The sequence below is a fragment of the Lepus europaeus genome, chromosome 5, assembly GCF_033115175.1.
Source record: "Lepus europaeus isolate LE1 chromosome 5, mLepTim1.pri, whole genome shotgun sequence".
Lineage (NCBI taxonomy): Eukaryota > Metazoa > Chordata > Mammalia > Lagomorpha > Leporidae > Lepus > Lepus europaeus.
The window spans coordinates 148187622-148206584 of NC_084831.1; the positions used below are offsets into that span (position 1 = coordinate 148187622).

The following is an 18963-nucleotide window of genomic DNA, read 5'->3' on the forward strand; positions in this document are numbered from 1 at the left end:
GTAGAAAAAACACCTTCATGGAACTTCGAGAAACCAATTAATTTTAAAAAAATACCTCTGAAAAGCTGCTTACACATATATGAAACAAATGGACATTGATTTATTTTCTTAAGCTATCCAAACATGTCATTATTCTGTAAATTAACATCCAGGGTAAACTATACAAAGAATTATGGTAATGCAGTTCAAAGCATTATGTAGCTATATTCCAGGCTGTAGCTTCCATTATAGGGATTGGCTAGAACAAGAAAGTTCATACCATATAAAGACTCCATGCTGGCAGCATCATTGTCAATGAGCGCCGAAGCAACCCAGACTATCCCAAGAATCAGTAAGGCAAGGAGCAGGAGCATGACCAGGGTTTCTAAAATGCGGGCTCGGATTCCCTAAAAAATACAGCAGACATAATGTTAACATTTATCTCATTTCATGAACCATTAGGTTTCTGCCTGTATGAAAGCATAAAATAATCATATAGGAGGGAAAAAACACTAGTTTATACTGTATAGACTAACTTTTCAAAATTATGGGAAATAGTATTAAGCTTAAAGTAAAAAAAAAATCTTCATAAAAAACTTGGCAGAACCATTTTTAACAATTACTTGCCTATCATTTTCCATGAAGAAAGTAGATTAATGAATTCCTATCTGTGATTCTAATCAGGGGAATACAGGGCTAATCATGGCACATGGCCAAACAGTTTAGTGAACATTAGACGTGATGAAAGCACAATACACCATTTGACAGGGGAACACAACAGGACGAATTCGTGTAGCTCCTCATAGCCTCTGGAGCCCTCTAGTGTGCATCTGAAGAACTGCCCATTGTAATCCAACAGTACAAACCGTATGGGCAATACTTATATCAATTATATATAATAAATATACACACACAGATACACACACACACAATTCTTTTCTTCATTAACCCATAAAGCCAGGGTATAATAATCACTATGTATAATTCTGTTGTCTTAAAGATTTATTTATTTATTTGAAAGGCAGAGTGAGAGAGAGAGATAATGAGATCTCCCATTCACTGGTTCACTCCCCAAACGGCTGTAACAGCCAGAGCTGCGCCGATCCAAAGCCAGGAGCCAGGAGTTTCTTCTGGGTCTCCTAGGAGGGTGCAGGGGACCAAGGACTTGGGTCACCCTCTGCTGCTTCCCCAGAAGCAGAAGCTGAATGGGAAGTAGAGCAGCCGGGACTGGAACCAGCGCCCATATGGGATGCCAGCACTGCAGGGAGCAGTTTTACCCTCTACACCACAGTGCCAACCCTGAATAATTTTGCTTTAAATATAAAACAAATTTTGATTCAGGTCCTAACTAGAGACCAGACTTTTAAACTTGAAAATTGCTAGAAAACAAAAAAACAGAAATTTCCTTATACTTAAAAAGAACCCAATGGCTGAATCTACCTAAAATTAAAGATTCATATTGATACTTTGTACTATAAAACACCATTGAGCAATAAAAACTTTAGTCCATGGTTCTCAGTAAATCATGTACTCTTTCACTCTACATGAGAAGTAGTTTAAAGAGATGTTCTAAAGATCCAAAACATATATTTATTTCAGTTGTCCTAAAAATTCTAATTTCTGAATTGTAGGAATCAGGTGCACTTGGATCACAGCACTCTTGTTCCCCAAATTGAATGGTCCAACAACCACAGAGGAAGTATTCCTAGCCCTAAATGATGACCTCGGAGGTGAGGTGACTTTTCTACAGCCCTTCGACCGTATCGGTCTTACTGCTGGGCTTCCCATGGCAGGTTTAAATACTTCTCCCAACAGGACAGTCAGTTCACCTTGAGAGTTCATAGCAAGGGAGGCCAGTGAACCAGGATGAGTCAGGTTTGTATTACAACACATGAGATCTAACGGCAAGTAGCTATTATTCAAGTGAGACGAAACATGATCATGGAACACACTATGTTCCTAAGGAACCCTTTGAACTGTCCCTTTATAACCATCAAACTACTTAGGGTACCGAAACATGACCATAACTTTTTAACAGTGGCCCCACCCTCTCTTCTTCTACCCTTCCTCTCTTCTTTCTCTCTAAGCAATCATCTTTTTATTACATCTTAAATATTCTGTGGAAAGCCTATAAATAAAAGATAAAAGCAGAAGGTACTTGGTATGTAGGTGCTACACCCCTCAGCTCTGTCTTTGCCTGCCTCCAGCTAGCTCCGAAGGAATACATGATCTAAACAGCAAGGCTTTAAGTGCCACGATATCTGAACTAAATAGGTTCTTGATCACATTAAGGTTCTCAGGAACCATATAAAACTCTTCAACCCCAAAATGTAATAATAATACAATAAGTATTATACAAGTGTTATGACAATAATAAATGTTGGGGAATCCATCACCATAAGATTTACATATGTCCTGTGATATTCTGGTAAGAAACAAACGTCTCAGCAATTGAACCTGCTGTCTTCAAACACGGTCTTCCGTGCTGGGAAACCCCACTCCATGGGTCTCTCACTCTTGCACATCTCACAGGCAGAGGCAGAGACAGTCCTTGTTCTCCGCAAGGATGTTTGTAGAGCCGACGGTGGAGGAAGTTCGAGATGGCTCTCTAGAGCCGGCAGTGGCAGGAGTTGGATGGGTCTCTACGGCTGACAGTGGTAGAAGTTCGAGATGTATCTCTCCAAAGCAGGGGACAGCTCTGTTTGCTGTCTAGTATGGGAGTCAGCATTCGTCTCACAGGTCACACAGGTCTAAGTCCAGCAAGTCAACCAGGGCTCAGCCTTCAGCTGGTGTGTCTCCTCTGTGGGACTTGGGGCTAAGGGGAATACCAACAGGAACCTCATACATTTGCTGCGCTGATCCAGTTCTCTGGCTCTGGACCAGAAATCTCACTGCAAGCAGCAACCATGAAACTGGGAGAGTACCTTATTAGCTTACAAGTAGAACAAAAAATCTGACCCTTTACAATTCTTGATAGTTTTGGGAGATGAGAATGGAAGGCTAACAGAGATACACCTTTCTGGAAAAGAACGGAGGCGATACCCCCCTCCCCAGGTTGGGTTAAGGGATGTGGGAAGACTCAGGATCGAGGAGTGAATGCCCCTCCCACATGGTAGACAAATGGAAGAAATACTGGCCCCCCAGGTCCCTACCTGCTCATGCACACATAAAGGCTAGGCCACACAGTGGGAGCGAGACAATAAACTGGACACTTGGTTGTAGCTCCCCTCTTCAGAGTTGAAGCAGGAAGGGATGTTATCACAACAATAATAAATAAGCCATGCTATACCCATGGGCACACCTGCAGAATCAAGGAGTCTAAAGCTCAATAAATGGTGCTGGGAATGAAGACAAAGAATTCTGTATAAACAGGGCCAGCGCCGCGGCTCACTAGGCTAATCCTCCACCTGCGGTACCGGCACCCTGGGTTCTAGTCCCAGTTGGGGTGCCGGTTCTGTCCCGGTTGCTCCTCTTCCAGTCCAGCTCTCTGCTGCGGCCCGGGAAGGCAGTGGAGGATGGCCCAAGTGCTTGGGCCCTGCACCCGCATGGGAGACCAGGAGAAGCACCTGGCTCCTGCCTTCAGATCAGCGCAGTGCGCCAGCCACAGCGGCCATTAAGGGGTGAACCAACGGAAAAGGAAGACCTTTCTCTCTGTCTCTCTCTCTCTCTCTCTCTCTGTCTAACTCTGCCTATCAAAAAAAAAAAATTTAAAAAAAGAACCTTGTATAAAGGGAAGAATTACAAGTTTGTCTGAGGCGGGTTGGTGGTGCAGCACAGCAGCTTGTGACTGCCTGTGACTCCAGCATCCCACACAGGAGCGCTGGTTTGAGTCCTGGCTGCTCCACTTCTGATCCAGCTCTCTGCTAACCCAGCTGGGAAAGCAGTGGACAATGGTCTAAGAACTTGGGCCCCAGCAACCCACATGAGAGAACTGGATGGAATTCTAGGCTCCTGGTTTTGGCCTGGCCCAACCCTGGCTATTGCAGCTATATGAGGAGTAAACCAGAGATACAAGATCTCTCTTTCCCGCTCCTCTCCTATCTCTCTGTCACTCAGCCTTTGAAATAAATAAACCTTTAAAAACAAGAAAAGTCTGGTTGAGCCATAAGCAGACACTAGGCCACTCAAAATGAAAGGTGCTTTGCTTAATGGATGGGCCATTCACTTTCTCCAGGCTCCCTCTTCCAGACTCACCTCTACTCCAACCTCAAATACTGTAGGAAAAAAGACTGCAGTACCATGCAGCTCTCCCTGTCCTCAGGGGACATGAAAGCCCTACATGTCCACCTGGGTATGTACTGCAGGGAGGAGAGGGACACGAACACGTATGGCTCTGTTGGATATGGAAGCCCAAGCCATGATGCCACCTGATCCTTCACAAAGGATTTCACAGAACTGCTGGTGAACAATGACTTTTGGTAAAGAGACAAATAACTACATACATGGCTATAAACTAAAACGTAATGCCAACAAACATATTTGAAAAGAGAAGTCATTTAATGATAACAATTCTAGTTATCTAATAAAAAATAATTAGAGGGCAGAAAAAAAAGATTTAAAGAAAATTTTCATTTTAAATCAGGGTCATTTAAAATGATGACCAGCATTTCTCATTTTACTCTGAGAATAGTAAAATTAAAATAATGCTGTTAAAAATTTAAAGTTACCAATAATCTTACTAGTTTTAAAATAATAGTACTATTAACAGGAATAGTAACCATTATCAAAAGTAGTAATGCCTTTTAAGATCCTACAGAAAAGGGAAAAATAGTCAACACAGTAAAAACCAGTAAACAAGTCTAGCAAAAATAGTAGCAAACAATAAAATATATAAAGCTACAGAGATAAAAGGTAAAATCAAATGTATCCACTATGACCATGTATGCAAATTAGGTCAAAAACCAGAATTCACTGCAGATATTTGACACAGCATTTAAGACACCACTTGGGACTTGTGCATCCCATACTGGGGTGCCTGATTCCAGTCCCAACTCAGCTTCCTGTTAATGAACACCCAGGGAAGCAGCAGTGATAGATCAAGTACTTGGGTCACTGCCACCCACATGGGGGACCCAGGATTGAGTTCCCAGCTCCAGGCTTCACCTGGTCTACCCCTGGCTGTTGTAGGAATTTGGACAAAAACAAGCAGATGACAGCCGGCGCCGCGGCTCACTAGGCTAATCCTCCGCCTTGCGGCGACGGCACACCGGGTTCTAGTCCCGGTCGGGGCACCAATCCTGTCCTGGTTGCCCCTCTTCCAGGCCAGCTCTCTGCTGTGGCCAGGGAGTGCAGTGGAGGATGGCCCAAGTGCTTGGGCCCTGCACCCCATGGGAGACCAGGAGAAGCACCTGGCTGCTGCCATCGGATCAGCGCAGTGCGCCGGCCGCAGCGCGCCACCCGCGGCGGCCATTGGAGGGTGAACCAACGGCAAAAGGAAGACCTTTCTGTCTCTCTCTCACTGTCCACTCTGCCTGTTAAAAAAACAAAAAACAAAAAACAAAAACAAAAAAAAAACAAGCAGATGAAAAGATCTCTGTTTCTTTTTTTTTTTTTTTTTTTTGACAGGCAGAGTGGACAGTGAGAGAGAGACAGAGAGAAAGGTCTTCCTTTTGCCGTTGGTTCACCCTCCAATGGCTGCCGCGGTAGCGCGCTGCGGCCGGCGTACCGCGCTGTTCCGATGGCAGGAGCCAGGTGCTTCTCCTGGTCTCCCATGGGGTGCAGGACCCAAGGACTTGGGCCATCCTCCACTGCACTCCCTGGCCACAGCAGAGAGCTGGCCTGGAAGAGGGGCAACCAGGAAAGGATCGGTGCCCCGACCGGGACTAGAACCCGGTGTGCCGGCGCCGCAAGGCGGAGGATTAGCCTAGTGAGCCGCGGCGCCGGCAAGATCTCTGTTTCTTTATCCATGTCTTTGTCTCAGTGCCTTTCAAATTAAAAAAAATAAAATTGTGTAAGAAATATCTAAAAGTGACATCAAAAAATAAGAGTGAAAGGAAATGATCAAAAGATTAAGTAAATGCAGTTTTTTTTAAAATGTAACTGGAGTCTCTGGCTTAATATATAAGGAAATGGAGCAAAAATAAAACATTAAATGGGACAAAGCAGGACACTTTACATTGATAACATCTACTACCCACTAAAATATTATGGTCTATTTCTATAAATTGTGGAACACAGGACTTCATTGTTATTACTCTTTATAATATACTTAAATAAACAGAAATATTTTATTATTTATATCTTGTATAAATTTTACATAAACCATAAATAGTTTAAAAATTTAAAACTAGGGAACAGTGCTGTGGTACAGCAGGTTAAGCTGCCATTGCAACACCAACATCCCATATGGCCACTGGAGAAGTCCTGGCTGCTTCACTTCCAATCCAGCTCTCTGCTCATGAGCCTGGGAAAGCAGTGGAAGATGCCCCTGCATCCATATGGGAGACCTGGATGGAGTTCCAGGGTCTGGGGAGTGAACAAGCAGGTCTAATATCTCTATCCCTCCCTCCCTTTCTCCCTCCCTCCCTCCCTCTCTCTCTCTCTCTCTGACTCTGCCTTTCAAATAAATAAATAAATAAATCCTTTTTTAAAACAAATACTTCTGGAATATAGAATCCATGAATTTTTATGAGCTGCCAACTTCTGATACAGCCAAACATCGGTGAGCCCTGCACAGGGTTTACTTGGCTTGAACACTTTTTCCTTTGAACAGCTTTCCTCTAAGACATAGCCACTGCCTTCTCACATGAAACCTTGATGCCAGGCAGAGCCAGACAAGCTGAGCTCTGGAATAAAACACTTTCTATGTGGGCAAGAGGACTGCTGGGCCCTCCCCGTCTTACTGGCCATGGAATCTGAAGCTGGGCTAAAGAGCTGCTCCCTACGGGTCAAGCAATCCATTTCAATGAAAGATGAGTGGCAGGTTAACTTAACCCTTTTTGGGGGGTCCACTTGGAGGCTAGGTCGGGCAAGTGCGATGCTGCTACAGTAGGGAACAGCCTCTGAGTACCTGGAAAGTACTAAGTTTCTCACTAAAGCTGTGTTGTAGCTTGTCTTCGTGGGATCCTACTTGCTTCTGTTTGGCCAAAGGATGGAGGCAGTCTCTGGGACAGAGATGCAGCGTGCAGCCATTTAAAACTACTCTCAATCAGCCCAAAGTACCCAAACCAAAATGTCACCTGAACTTCACTTTCCCTTTTAGGGTCTTGCTCAAAAGGAAAAAAGTGTTTTTCCCACTCTGAAAAACTTGGCCAAGCAGTGCCATGCACCTGACTCCAGGTCTACAGCAGTTGTCAAAGACGCCTGCTCCTGCTGGGAGTGTGAGGAGTGCAATCAGGGAAGATCAGGGGGGTGGGGCATGTGCAGTAGGCAGGTATTTTTCCTCCTTGGTCCTTACTCATGTTGCAGGAGCACCCGTGCTTTCCCCTGCCGTGTACCCCTGCCTTCTGATAGCACTCGGGCCTGTAGATCTGTTCTGTCCTGCACTTCTGGTGCCTTCAGGCACTTCTCCACTCAGTTTCATCCTCACTACCATGTGGTGTGGGCACTGCGTTAGTGGGCAAGGCTTCGCACACACTGTTGCTTTGGGCCACCCCCAAGGACTCACCAGATGAATTTCTTGGGTTTGTAGTCTAATCTGAACAAGATCTTCATTGCTGACATGGTTCACGTCAACTTCAGTACTCCCTGTCTTGGCAGCCACACCCACAATGCCTTCGGACTAGGGCTGGAGTCTTGCTGTCTCAGCACCATGCCAACATCTTTCCTTCCACCCATGGGAGGGGGGGTGTAACATGCAAAGCACCACTCAGTCTTAATTTAGGTGAGTCAGGGTGGGACTTCCATACTTTCTTCTCCCTCCCTTCTGCCACTGAGGTGAGCACAGTCACAAGCAGACACGGAGAGCATAAATTTGGCCCGTGGGGGATTTGACTTTCCTCTTCACCATTCCTTCTCACTGTTAAAACTAAAAGGTCTGGGGCTGGCATTGTGGGACAGCAGGTTGAGTGTCAGTTCAAGTCCCAGCTGCTCCACTTCCAATCTAGCTCCCTACTAATACACCTGGGAAAACACCAGAAGATGGCTCAAGTGCTTGGTTCCCTGACCACGTTGGGGGAGGGGGAAGGGGGTCCTGATGGAGTTCCAGGCTCCTAGCTTCAGCCTGGCCAGCTCCAGCCATTGTCATTTGGGGATTGAACCAATGGATGGAAGTCTCTCTCTCTCTCTCTCTCTCTCTCTCTGAAACTCTGCCTTTCAAGTAAATAAATAAATCTTGGAAAAAAAAAAAAAAGACTATAAGGTCTAGAGTCTTGGTGCATCTTGCTTACAAGTTAACAAGTTCCCTTTACCATTACACAGGCACTGGCAGAAGACACCAGCATGAGCATCAGCAAGTAATTTCCTCTTGCTCCCAAGTCTCCTTGGAGATACCAATAGCCCAGACGGGTGTTGCAGGTGCAGTGGATTTGTGTAGCAACTGAAAGACAGTGACCATGGGGGAGCCACTGCTTTCACAGTGTGTGTGATAAGCAAGGCTGCTCTGTGACCTAGGGGGAGCAGCACCTCATCTCGCACAGTAGCTCACTACAAACACAACCCTAAAAAACAGCCCAGAGGAATTATCAGTCACGCCCTCACTGTCTTTGCAAACCCAGCAAAGATAGAAAGTAATGCTCAAAGCCCATAGTGGATGCTCACTCCTAAAATACCTATCAGTATGCAACTGATCAAAAAGTGGAAAATACTGACAATGATACACAGGATCTCAGGCATAATTAACAAAGTTGATTTAATAAAGTAATCCCTATATGAAAAGGTAATAAATATACTTTCATTTCAATTACTCAAAGAAACTTTACACAAATAGGACAGTAAGCTGCAAAAAGACAAAAAATTCTAAAATACAAATATCCTTCTCCGAACACACATGTTCACAATAAAGAATAACTTAAGATATCTGAACACAAAAAATTAACAAGGTTTAAATTAAAATATGCAAATGCAAATACAGGCAATTTAAAAAGTAACAAAACAAAAATATTTAACAAAATTACAGGATGCAAAGTCTGTATTCAGATACTCAAAGGAGAATGTTATTATTAAGAAAAGGATAATAAATAAAGCACCCAACTCAAGAATTTGTAAAGTGAACAATAAAATAAACCTGAACAAAGAACAATAAAAAGAGGAATTTAAGATAAATGTTGTAATTACTTGAAAAAGAAGAGCAAAACAGTAGAAAACTAAATCCAAGATGTGGATCTTGGAATTTAATAAATGTCCAGATAGAAAAATTTAAAAATATCAGAAATAAGAAAGTATAATCAAGATGCAGGAAATATTTTTTAAAATACCAAATAAAATTGTCCGTGAATAATTTGCAATTCAGAACAAAATGGACTGGGCATATTTCTAGGAAAAAATAGTTCTCTAAAACTGACTCAAGAAGAAGGCAGAAAATAAATAAAACAAAAAATTCTTTGAAGAAATTAAAAATATTGACAACGAACTTCTTCCAATAAACACTTATGGCACAGACGGTTTTCTAGGTGAGCATTTCTGAACTGCCAAACATACAATTGCTACACTAATTTTAGTTCCAAAGTAAGAAAATATGAAGAGCTTCACAAATGATTTTATGAATCTCAACAAAAATAAACACATAAACACACGCACACACTTGCTTACAAACTGAACAGCTTACACATCCAAGCGTAAAAGACACATTGAATAGATTATGATACTTCCATAGAACATGACGTTACATCTTAAATGAAATGTCACAATGTAACCTATGGTATGTATAATATGATCTCATTTTTTTCAAATACAATTATAAAAAATATGAGCAATCAGTATTAACAGTCTTATTTCTAGGTTTATGATTATGTTGAATTACTTTTCTTTTATACTTTATGCTGTTCTATTTTTCCCAAATTTTCTGAAGTGGATTTGTATAACTGAAGTAATATGAGAACAAACTAACATTGTTTTAATGTATTTTTCCAAGGTAATGGCACCCCAAAATAGAACCTCTTAAAAAGAAGTATAAGCCGGCGCCGCGGCTCACTAGGCTAATCCTCCGCCTTGCGGAGCCGGCACACCGGGTTCTAGTCCTGGTCGGGGCACCGGATTCTGTCCCGGTTGCCCCTCTTCCAGGCCAGCTCTCTGCTGTGGCCCGGGAGTGCAGTGGAGGATGGCCCAAGTCCTTGGGCCCTGCACCCCATGGGAGACCTGGAGAAGCACCTGGCTCCTGCCATTGGATCAGCGCGGTGCGCCGGCCGCAGCGCGCCAACCGCGGTGGCCATTGGAGGGTGAACCAACGGCAAAAGGAAGACCTTTCTCTCTGTCTCTCTCTCTCACTGTCCACTCTGCCTGTCAAAAAAAAAAAAAAAGAAGAAGTATAAAGGGGCAGTGGGTTAAGACATCAGGAATAAGAAAGTATAACCATGTTCCCATATCAGAATGCCAAACCCCGGCTACTCCTCTTCCAATCCAGTTCGCTGCTAATGTGCCTGGCAGGCAGGAGATGGTGGCTCAAGTACTGGAGTTCCTGCTGCCAATATGGAAAACCTGGATGGGTTCCAGGTTCCTGGCTTCAGCATGGCCCAGCCTCAGCTTTTGCAGACACTGGGGAATGAGCCAGGGAATGGACAATCTGTCAATCCCTCTCTCTCCCTCCCTCTCCCTCTCTCTCCTCCTCTCTTTCTCTCTCTCACTCCCTCCCTCTGCTTTTTCAAACATATAATAAAGAAATCTTTTTTAAAAATCCAAATTCATTTTATGAGACAGTATAGTAAGCTGGTTAAAAACCCCAACACAAGCAGTAGACTGCTTGGGTTCAAATCCTAGTCTTACCACTTACTAACCATGGACACATTTACTAAACTTCGATGTGCCTCAGTTTCCCCCTGCAGAAAACTGGAATACTAATGCCTACCTATCTAATAAGGTTGTTAGAAGGATCAAATGAGATCATACATGTAACATGCTTAACAGAGTATCTCATACTTAGTAAACACAATGTAACTGTTAACTATAATGACTCAAAATGTTCTCTTCGAAATTTTCAAGTTTTGGGAGTTCACATACCATTTGTGTTTCTAAATTAAATTTATACCACCCTCTAATGCCATCTTATCACCCTCTCTCCATATCTGTTACCTACCATCTACAAACCTGTAAAGAACAATCCCATCTTTCTTGATGATACAAGCACTTGGCTCTTAAGCACTTGTCACACCTCCTGCCCTTATAAGTAACATATAAGCTTACAACCTCAATTCCAATGAACTGAATCTATATGCTACTATAGTCACCAATACATACACTAATCCCTGATCTCAAACTTTGAAACTGCTCTCTCAGTTCACAACTTCCTGCCTTTCTCTTCTCTCAGTACTCTAACGTAGCTCTATGTCTCCATCAACATAATCCCTCCCGATCCTTCCAATCAGTATTGCGTTTCACATGCATACACCCTACGGTGAACTACTATATTTTAATGATAATGAAGTATCAATAATATCCCATGTTTCTTGCCTCTTCTTCTACCACCAAACAATTTCCACAGGCAGTTTACTCCTTGGATTCTCAGCCTTATTAAAGAAATTTACAAAACCACAGAAATCTTGGCTACCACATTGGCTACCACTTCAGAGAAAAGTACATCCTTCTTTGATGGCCTCTTCTTTCCACTAGGGTCTCACTCACAGAGATCCTTCATGTAAGACATTTTTTGCCACAGTGTCTTGGCTTTCCATGCCTGAAATGCTTCTGTGGGCTTTTCAGCCAGACCAGAATGCCTTAAGGGCTGATTTTGAGGTCAGAGTGCTATTTAAAGTGAGTGCCATTCTATGAGTCTGCTGTTTAGACTGCTTCCCATGTTGGAACATTCTCTCCTTTTTAATTCTATCTATTATTATTATTATTACCAGACACTTGATCTTATTTATATGATCCCTTTAACACTTAATCCTATCTATATAACCACTTTAACACTTAATATGGTCACTTTAACACTTAAGATGGCATTTTTACCATTCAGCTTAAAGAGATTTGAGGTCCCATGAGAAGTTTTTAAACTGTACACTTAGAAGTAAGTCTGTAGGAATGTATGCAGAACTATACAGCTTTACAGTTACAAACTTCCTCCTCCCTCTCTTATTCCCATTCTCATTTTTTACCGAGATCTATTTTCAATTTACTTTATACACATATGATTAATTTCATGTTAGGTAAAGAGTTCAACCAATCTCATAAGTTTTAGATAAGCCTAAGTGCCCAACTCCATTGTGTGTTTCCTTAGGTGCTTCTTCAATTAATGATAAAACTTTTTCTCAATAAAAAAGTATATTATCACAATAATTAAAAGAAAAATAAGAAAGGAAGTAGGGAGAAGGGTGAGAGGGATGGAGGGAGGGAGAATGGGATGGGAAGTGTCATTATGTTCTTAAAACTATAAGACAAGAAATTTGTTCCATTTATATAAATAAAAAATTTAATTTAAAAAGTGGGCCTTCAATGTTACTTGGCAATCTTTATAGTAATCTCTGACTGACTTTAATAATACCAACTTAAAAAAAGGTTTTCCTTTCTCTTTTACCCACAATCCCATCCTCTAGTTTCTACCAGAATGACCAAGGTGGGCTTGCCAATTCCTGACCACCAACCCCAAAGTGGTAGCTCAATTGAACCTGGTGAAGATGGTTTGCCAGAAATGAGGGATCCTCAAAATATTCATTTAAAATGCATATGATGACAAAACTTTGCATGAATTTCAAAATATTCCTGCATCAAAATAAATTCAAATTTCAATCCCACTTTTCCACAAACATTCTGAAGTCCCCTCATAATACTACTCCCTAGGTGATCCTGTCGCCTCATATAGCCAACAACTGAAGTTGTTTTCAGACCAAATCTTATTGCTGTGGCCAAGTTCTATATATCTCAACTGCCATCTTCCCTTAGATATCTCACAGGTACCTTAAACTTAATTCAAAAGTCAAATCCATACATTATTCCCTATCTCTTCTTCGCCCTATGTATCATACATCTCAATAAAAGGCATCATTACGTAACCACGTTGTTGCTTATGTCAGACATTTTGGAAACATCCTTGTCTCTACTTTCACTGCCAATACTCACCCTCCACTGCCACCCACCCACACATACCACCCATTACCCTGGGGCTTGACCCAGTCAAACACCAAGTCCTTTTGATTCTACTAATAACAAGTCAAACTCATCCCCTTTCTTCCTACTGCCACTACATCTCAAAGCATAATTGTTTCTATCATAGATATATAAACAATATCAATAAGAAATGTCTGAAATGCATACTGACATGCTTAAGTAGTTCAAAATTTATTTCAAATTGATTAATATTTCTTTTAAAAGATATCTAACTCATAAAAAAGAAATTTTCCCCATTTCAGTTATCAATCTACATAAGAAAATCAGCAATATGACACAGAAAAGGTTGCTGTAGTGCAGGTCATCAAAATGATTAAATATGATTATGCCTATCTTATGAAATATTGAGGGTAATTGATACAGCAAAAAAAACTGCTATTTTGACCTAATCTACTAGGAGGCTACAACAGTTATGTTTTCCTTCTGTTATATTCTTTTTGATTGAGACAAAATCAGCCCCATTTGAAATTAATTCAATACTATTTTCATAAGCTTTAAGCAAATTGGTGGGAATAGATAAATGTGTTTATTAAATGCAATGTAGTGAATTTTTTATCTTCAAAAACTTCAGGATAGGGAGAAAAGAGGTAATAGGACAACAAATAATCAGGGATTTCATTTGTTAATCCAGCATCGATTGGTTGTTACAAGTGCCAAAAAATGTATATTGTCATCACTATCATTCATTAGATCATAAAAATGTTACAAAGCTTAATGAGTGCAGTCTCTGTGGCTTGTCATGTGTGATTTTCAGACTTTTGGATGCACTTCTGTCTGCAGTGTGAGCCCTTTTATCGTGACCATTAATCGCCAGCAGGACTGTATATAAGCAAGAGCATGCCTAGTGCTCATTTCTCCATTAAGAGTCAGAACTGGGAACTAGAAAGTCCCAAGGGGAAGCTTCCTATCAATTCCATTCTTGCATACACTGGGCTAAAAGATATACCAGATGTCAGAATAACATTAAAAAACCCTTCAACAAAGTGGCAAAATGTTGAAGAGGAAGAAGGTCTCCAGTGTTCATCTTAAAAAGTGAAAAGTCTCCTACAAGAAGTTTTCTTTATTATCAATAATTGCTCTTCTTTCACATCACTTTGAGTACTTAGACTATGCCACGTATTATGTGGATTTCATAAGCTTCACAGTATTATTTCCAATAATATTTATCCTAACTCTGCCCCCAAAAAACATCTAAATTACTATATTATTGAAAACGCCATTCAAACAAAGTTCTTTATTTCTGCCAGTGAAACACCACATTGTTTGAAGAAAAGGTACATAATTAATTACCCTCATTTCTTACCAGTATTATTTCTGAAATTACAGCTACCTCAAGATTGTAGGTTTAAATGGCGTGAAATGGGATCCTGAAGACTAAACACACATAGACACATTTCTTTTAGATTTAAATAAGTACTGGATGGATGGTCTGAAATATCAACATCAAAATGGCTATGACAGAACTGCATCTTGGAAGTACTGGGCTGGCCAATGCCACGTTTAATTGCTCTGTGGTGAACACCAACAAAGTAAAAATTACAGTGTATTTACGAAGGCCCTACAAGAAGCTCATATGTTTCTATGGCGATGAACATTTAAATAGGGTTTTGCATGAACATTCTGCCCCTCCTTTAAGTGATGTAAACTCCACTTCATATGCTATGTCTCTACCATTGGGAAAGCCTGGGAAAACATCTACATTCACAGAACACTCAAAATAAACATCAAGCCATTGTTTTCACTTAACAAAAAGAATCTCTCATTAACATTAAGATAAGGTTTGCTCAGTATGGTGTCAAGACTGCACAAACATACACACAGAAATCAGGGAAGATTGATAGAAGCATTAATAAAGAACAGAAAATAAAAGCAGTTATTAATTAGTTTATACCATGAAAAAGCTACAAACAACCATCTCCGGAGTAAACATTTTTCCCTCTGCTCCCAAAGTGACCATTAAGAATAAGACAGAAAGAGCTTTGGTCCCAAGTCAAAGAAAACAGCTTTGTAAAAAGTTTTTTTGGCTCTAAAGTAAAACAGTGAAATGTTTTTGAGTGTTAATATACTAAACAGTCTATAATACATACAATTCTATAATATGGTCTATACAAGACAGAAAAATTAAAACTAAGACATTCAAGCTACTAAAACTTAAAAAGTAGTTAGGTAAGTTAGGATAAAAATACTACTATTGCCACTTTACCACTGCATTTAACTAAGGTGTTCATTCTATTAATATTTATGGGTAGAAATTCCCACATGATATTAGACAAACAAAAATCCCCCAGTTATAGGTAAATAAACGAATATAAGTTCTCAATGTGAAAATCAAAGAAGTGAATTAAAAAGACTGTAGGGGCTTTATACCAAAATTCTTAAACATAATTCCAAAATTGGGGAAAAATATTTCCCAAAAAAACCTATATCACATCAAAATAATTTACTGGTTAGCCAGTAAAGCTCTTCATTTGTTTCTGTTTTAATAATTCTTGAGTTATAAATTTCATGTTACCAAAAAAAAAAAAAAAAGATGGAAACTAACATTTGTAGAGTTCCTACCCCTTGCTCTATATATCTTAGCAAATCTTCACAATAAATTAGAATGTAAATTTCACTCTCCATGACAAAGTTCCTGTTCAGAAGAGTTAAATGACTTGCCCGTGGTCACGCTGTTCAGGGCATACCAGGCCTCTTTTTAAACTCAGGACTGTCAACCTTCAGAGCCCTGTGTCTTCCAGCTCCCCATACAACAGGGAAAAGACACAGAAGGCCAGGCAATCCAGAAATAGAAAAGTGAGGAATAATGCTGAAAACATACTTAACAAACTATAATTTTAGTAAAGGATCTAAAGCAAAGTATTTAAAAACTTCTTTCACCAGAACCATTAATTTTCAATTCCTTGAAATCAAGTTCATACTGAGGCCAAATGCTTAGCTCTTTAAGAACTTTCAATACAAGAGAATAACTTAACCAATATCCTACTACTCTTTTCATAAAACATCCTAGCACAAACTCCGAAAAAGGTACAAGAGAAAGATCATTAAGGTTATTATTTATTACATTATTATAGTAAATCATAAAATATATTAAAGTGTAGAATATAAAACAATGCCACACAATAATTTGGACAATAGAGCCATATTAACATTATTTATGTGGCAAGGAATACAATTATACAATGAGCATTTTACATTTTTCCACTGAAAATCAATAAATTATCTACTGCTTTTATGTATCAGCATCAAGAAATACATCACCTTTATTTTTTCTTTCTCTGTTTAAATAATGCAAGTATACTGTTAAAAAAGAAGTATACTGGTTAGCTTTGCATGAGAGAGTCTTTAAATAGCTCATGGAAAATATGTATTATGAAAAACTATGCATGATTTCAAAAACTGTCCATACTGAATACATATATTTTAATTCTATTTTCCGTGAACTTTTTGAAGTAGCCTTATACATCTATTAAATACCTAAGGATACACCACCAAACTTGGAAGACCACTGCTTTAACATGACCTTTGCAGTATCCATTTGGCCCTCCCAACTACCTCAACTTTCTATACCAATTTACCCAAAGGTAATCACAAAACAATGAAAAATTGTTAGAAAGTGCACATCACAGAAAACTTAGCACTTGACGCATTTTTAAGAGAACAATTACACTGCATGACACACATTCACACTCTGCCACCATCAGCACTATCCAGCTCTCCCAGTCTTCGCAAAACGCTCTCCAGCTGAAACTACACACACCCAAGCACCATTCCTCTCTGTCTTCTCCTCCCAGACCCTGGTAGCACTGCTCTGCTTTCACTTCTATGAATTTGACTACTCTGGATACCTCAAGACAGCATCTTTTTGTGACTCTGCATAATGTCTTCAAGGCTCATCCATGTGGTAGCATGTGTCAGAATTTCCTTAAGGCTGAACAAAATGTATTCCACCATAAGATATACTACGTGTTTATCTAGTCATCCATCCATAAACACCTGGGCTACTTCTATCTTTTTGTTATTGTGAGTAATGCTGCTCCAAACACGAAGGCACAACTATCTACAGTTCCTGCTATTAATTATTTTAGACAACACCCAGAATCCCTGGATCGTAGAGTGATTCTGTTTTTTAATTGTTTCAGGAACCACTCTATTATGTTCCATGGGAACCACAGCATTTTATACTCCTATCAACAGTACACAAGAATTCGTTTCTCCTATCCTTGTCAATGCTTATTTTCTAGGGTTCTTTTGTAGGAGCCATCCTACTAGGTGGGAAGTGGTTGTCTCATTGCAGTTTTGATCTGTATTTCTCTAATGATTAGTGGTGCTGAGAATCATGTCATGTGCTTTTTGGCCATTTGTGTATCTTCTCTGAAGAAAGTTTATTCAAGTTTTTTGCTGTTGTTTTTGTTTTGGAAAAGCAGAGAAACCCGGAGAGATCCTGTATCCACTGGTTCACTTCCCTAATGCCTACAACAGCCAGGGGTGGGCCAGGCTGACATCGAGGGCAAGGAATTTCATCCAGGTCTCCCGCATGGATAGCAGGGACCTGTGTGAGCTATTGCTTTCTGCCTCCCAGAGCGCATACTATTAGCAAGCTAGAACTGGCAGCAAAGTTAGGACCCAAACCCAGGCACTCCGATACAGGATACGAGTGTCCCAAGCAGCGTCTTCACCACCAAGCCAAACATCTGCCCCTTGGTTCAAGTTCTTTGCCTGCTTTAAAATATTTACCAGTTAAGTTCCATCACCATGTCAGAAATTGCTTTAGCTATTCTTCATTTTCTCTGCTCCCTCAAAATTTTTACTGTTTGTCACATTCCAGGAAAAAACCTCTTTGCATTTTTAGTGGAATTGCATTGGCTCTAAAAATCATGAACATTTAAAAAAAAAAAAAAACTACCCATTTATTTAGACCTTCTTTAATATCTTTCAATAACATTTTTGGTTTTTTTTATTTGTTTGTTTGTTTGTTGTTTGTTTTTGACAGGCAGAGTGGACAGTGAGAGAGAGAGAGAGAGACAGAGAGAAAGGCCTTCCTTTGCCGTTGGTTCACCCTCCAATGGCCACCATGGCCGGCGCACCGCACTGATCCGAAGGCAGGAGCCAGGTGCTTATCCTGGTCTCCCATGGGGTGCAGAGCCCAAGTGCCTGGGCCATCCTCCACTGCACTCCTGGGCCACAGCAGAGAGCTGGCCTGGAAGAGGAGCAACTGGGACAGAATCCGGCGCCCCGACCGGGACTAGAACCCGGGATGCCGGCGCCGCAAGGCGGAGGATTAGCCTAGTGAGCTGCGGCGCCAGCCTCAATAACATTTTTTCATTAGATGTATTTCAAAATGTCTTGGGATTTCTATTATAAAAGGTATTTTTAATTAGACTTTGTCACTGGTATTTATTGATTTTTATATAGTAATCCAGTTTGTTAAACTTCACTTGAATTAATAATTTAGGTTTATTAAGATTCTCTCAACAGATATCAGGTAATGATGATTATCTTGTTCCTTTGAATTTCTCCTTTACTTGTCTTACTGCAGTGGTGAACAGCTCTAATACAGTGTTGACATTTGAAGTAAAAATATTTCAAATGACACCACAATTTTAAAATAAGTAATTTTAACATTTTCTATCCAGTTCAAAGTTAATTATAATCTTAGGACATATATTCATTATTGGGTAAGAAAATTCCTTTTTGTTCATAATTTTCTATTTAATTATGAAGGGATGCTGATTTTATTAAATGTGCTTTCCAACTCTTTCAATGCACTGGATTTTTTTTCTCATTTGCTCT

The 18963-nt window shown here is 40.3% G+C and overlaps 1 protein-coding gene across 3 annotated transcripts in view; it reads right to left on the reverse strand.

The window, feature by feature from the left end:
• LMBR1 (limb development membrane protein 1) overlaps positions 1 to 18963 on the reverse strand; it is a 171310-nt gene that overhangs the window by 65665 nt on the left and 86682 nt on the right. For all 3 annotated transcript variants that reach the window (XM_062192925.1, XM_062192926.1, XM_062192927.1), the window contains one exon: positions 260 to 386. In XM_062192925.1, the coding sequence (XP_062048909.1) occupies positions 260 to 386 (127 nt within the window). The remainder of the gene's footprint in view (positions 1 to 259; positions 387 to 18963) is intronic.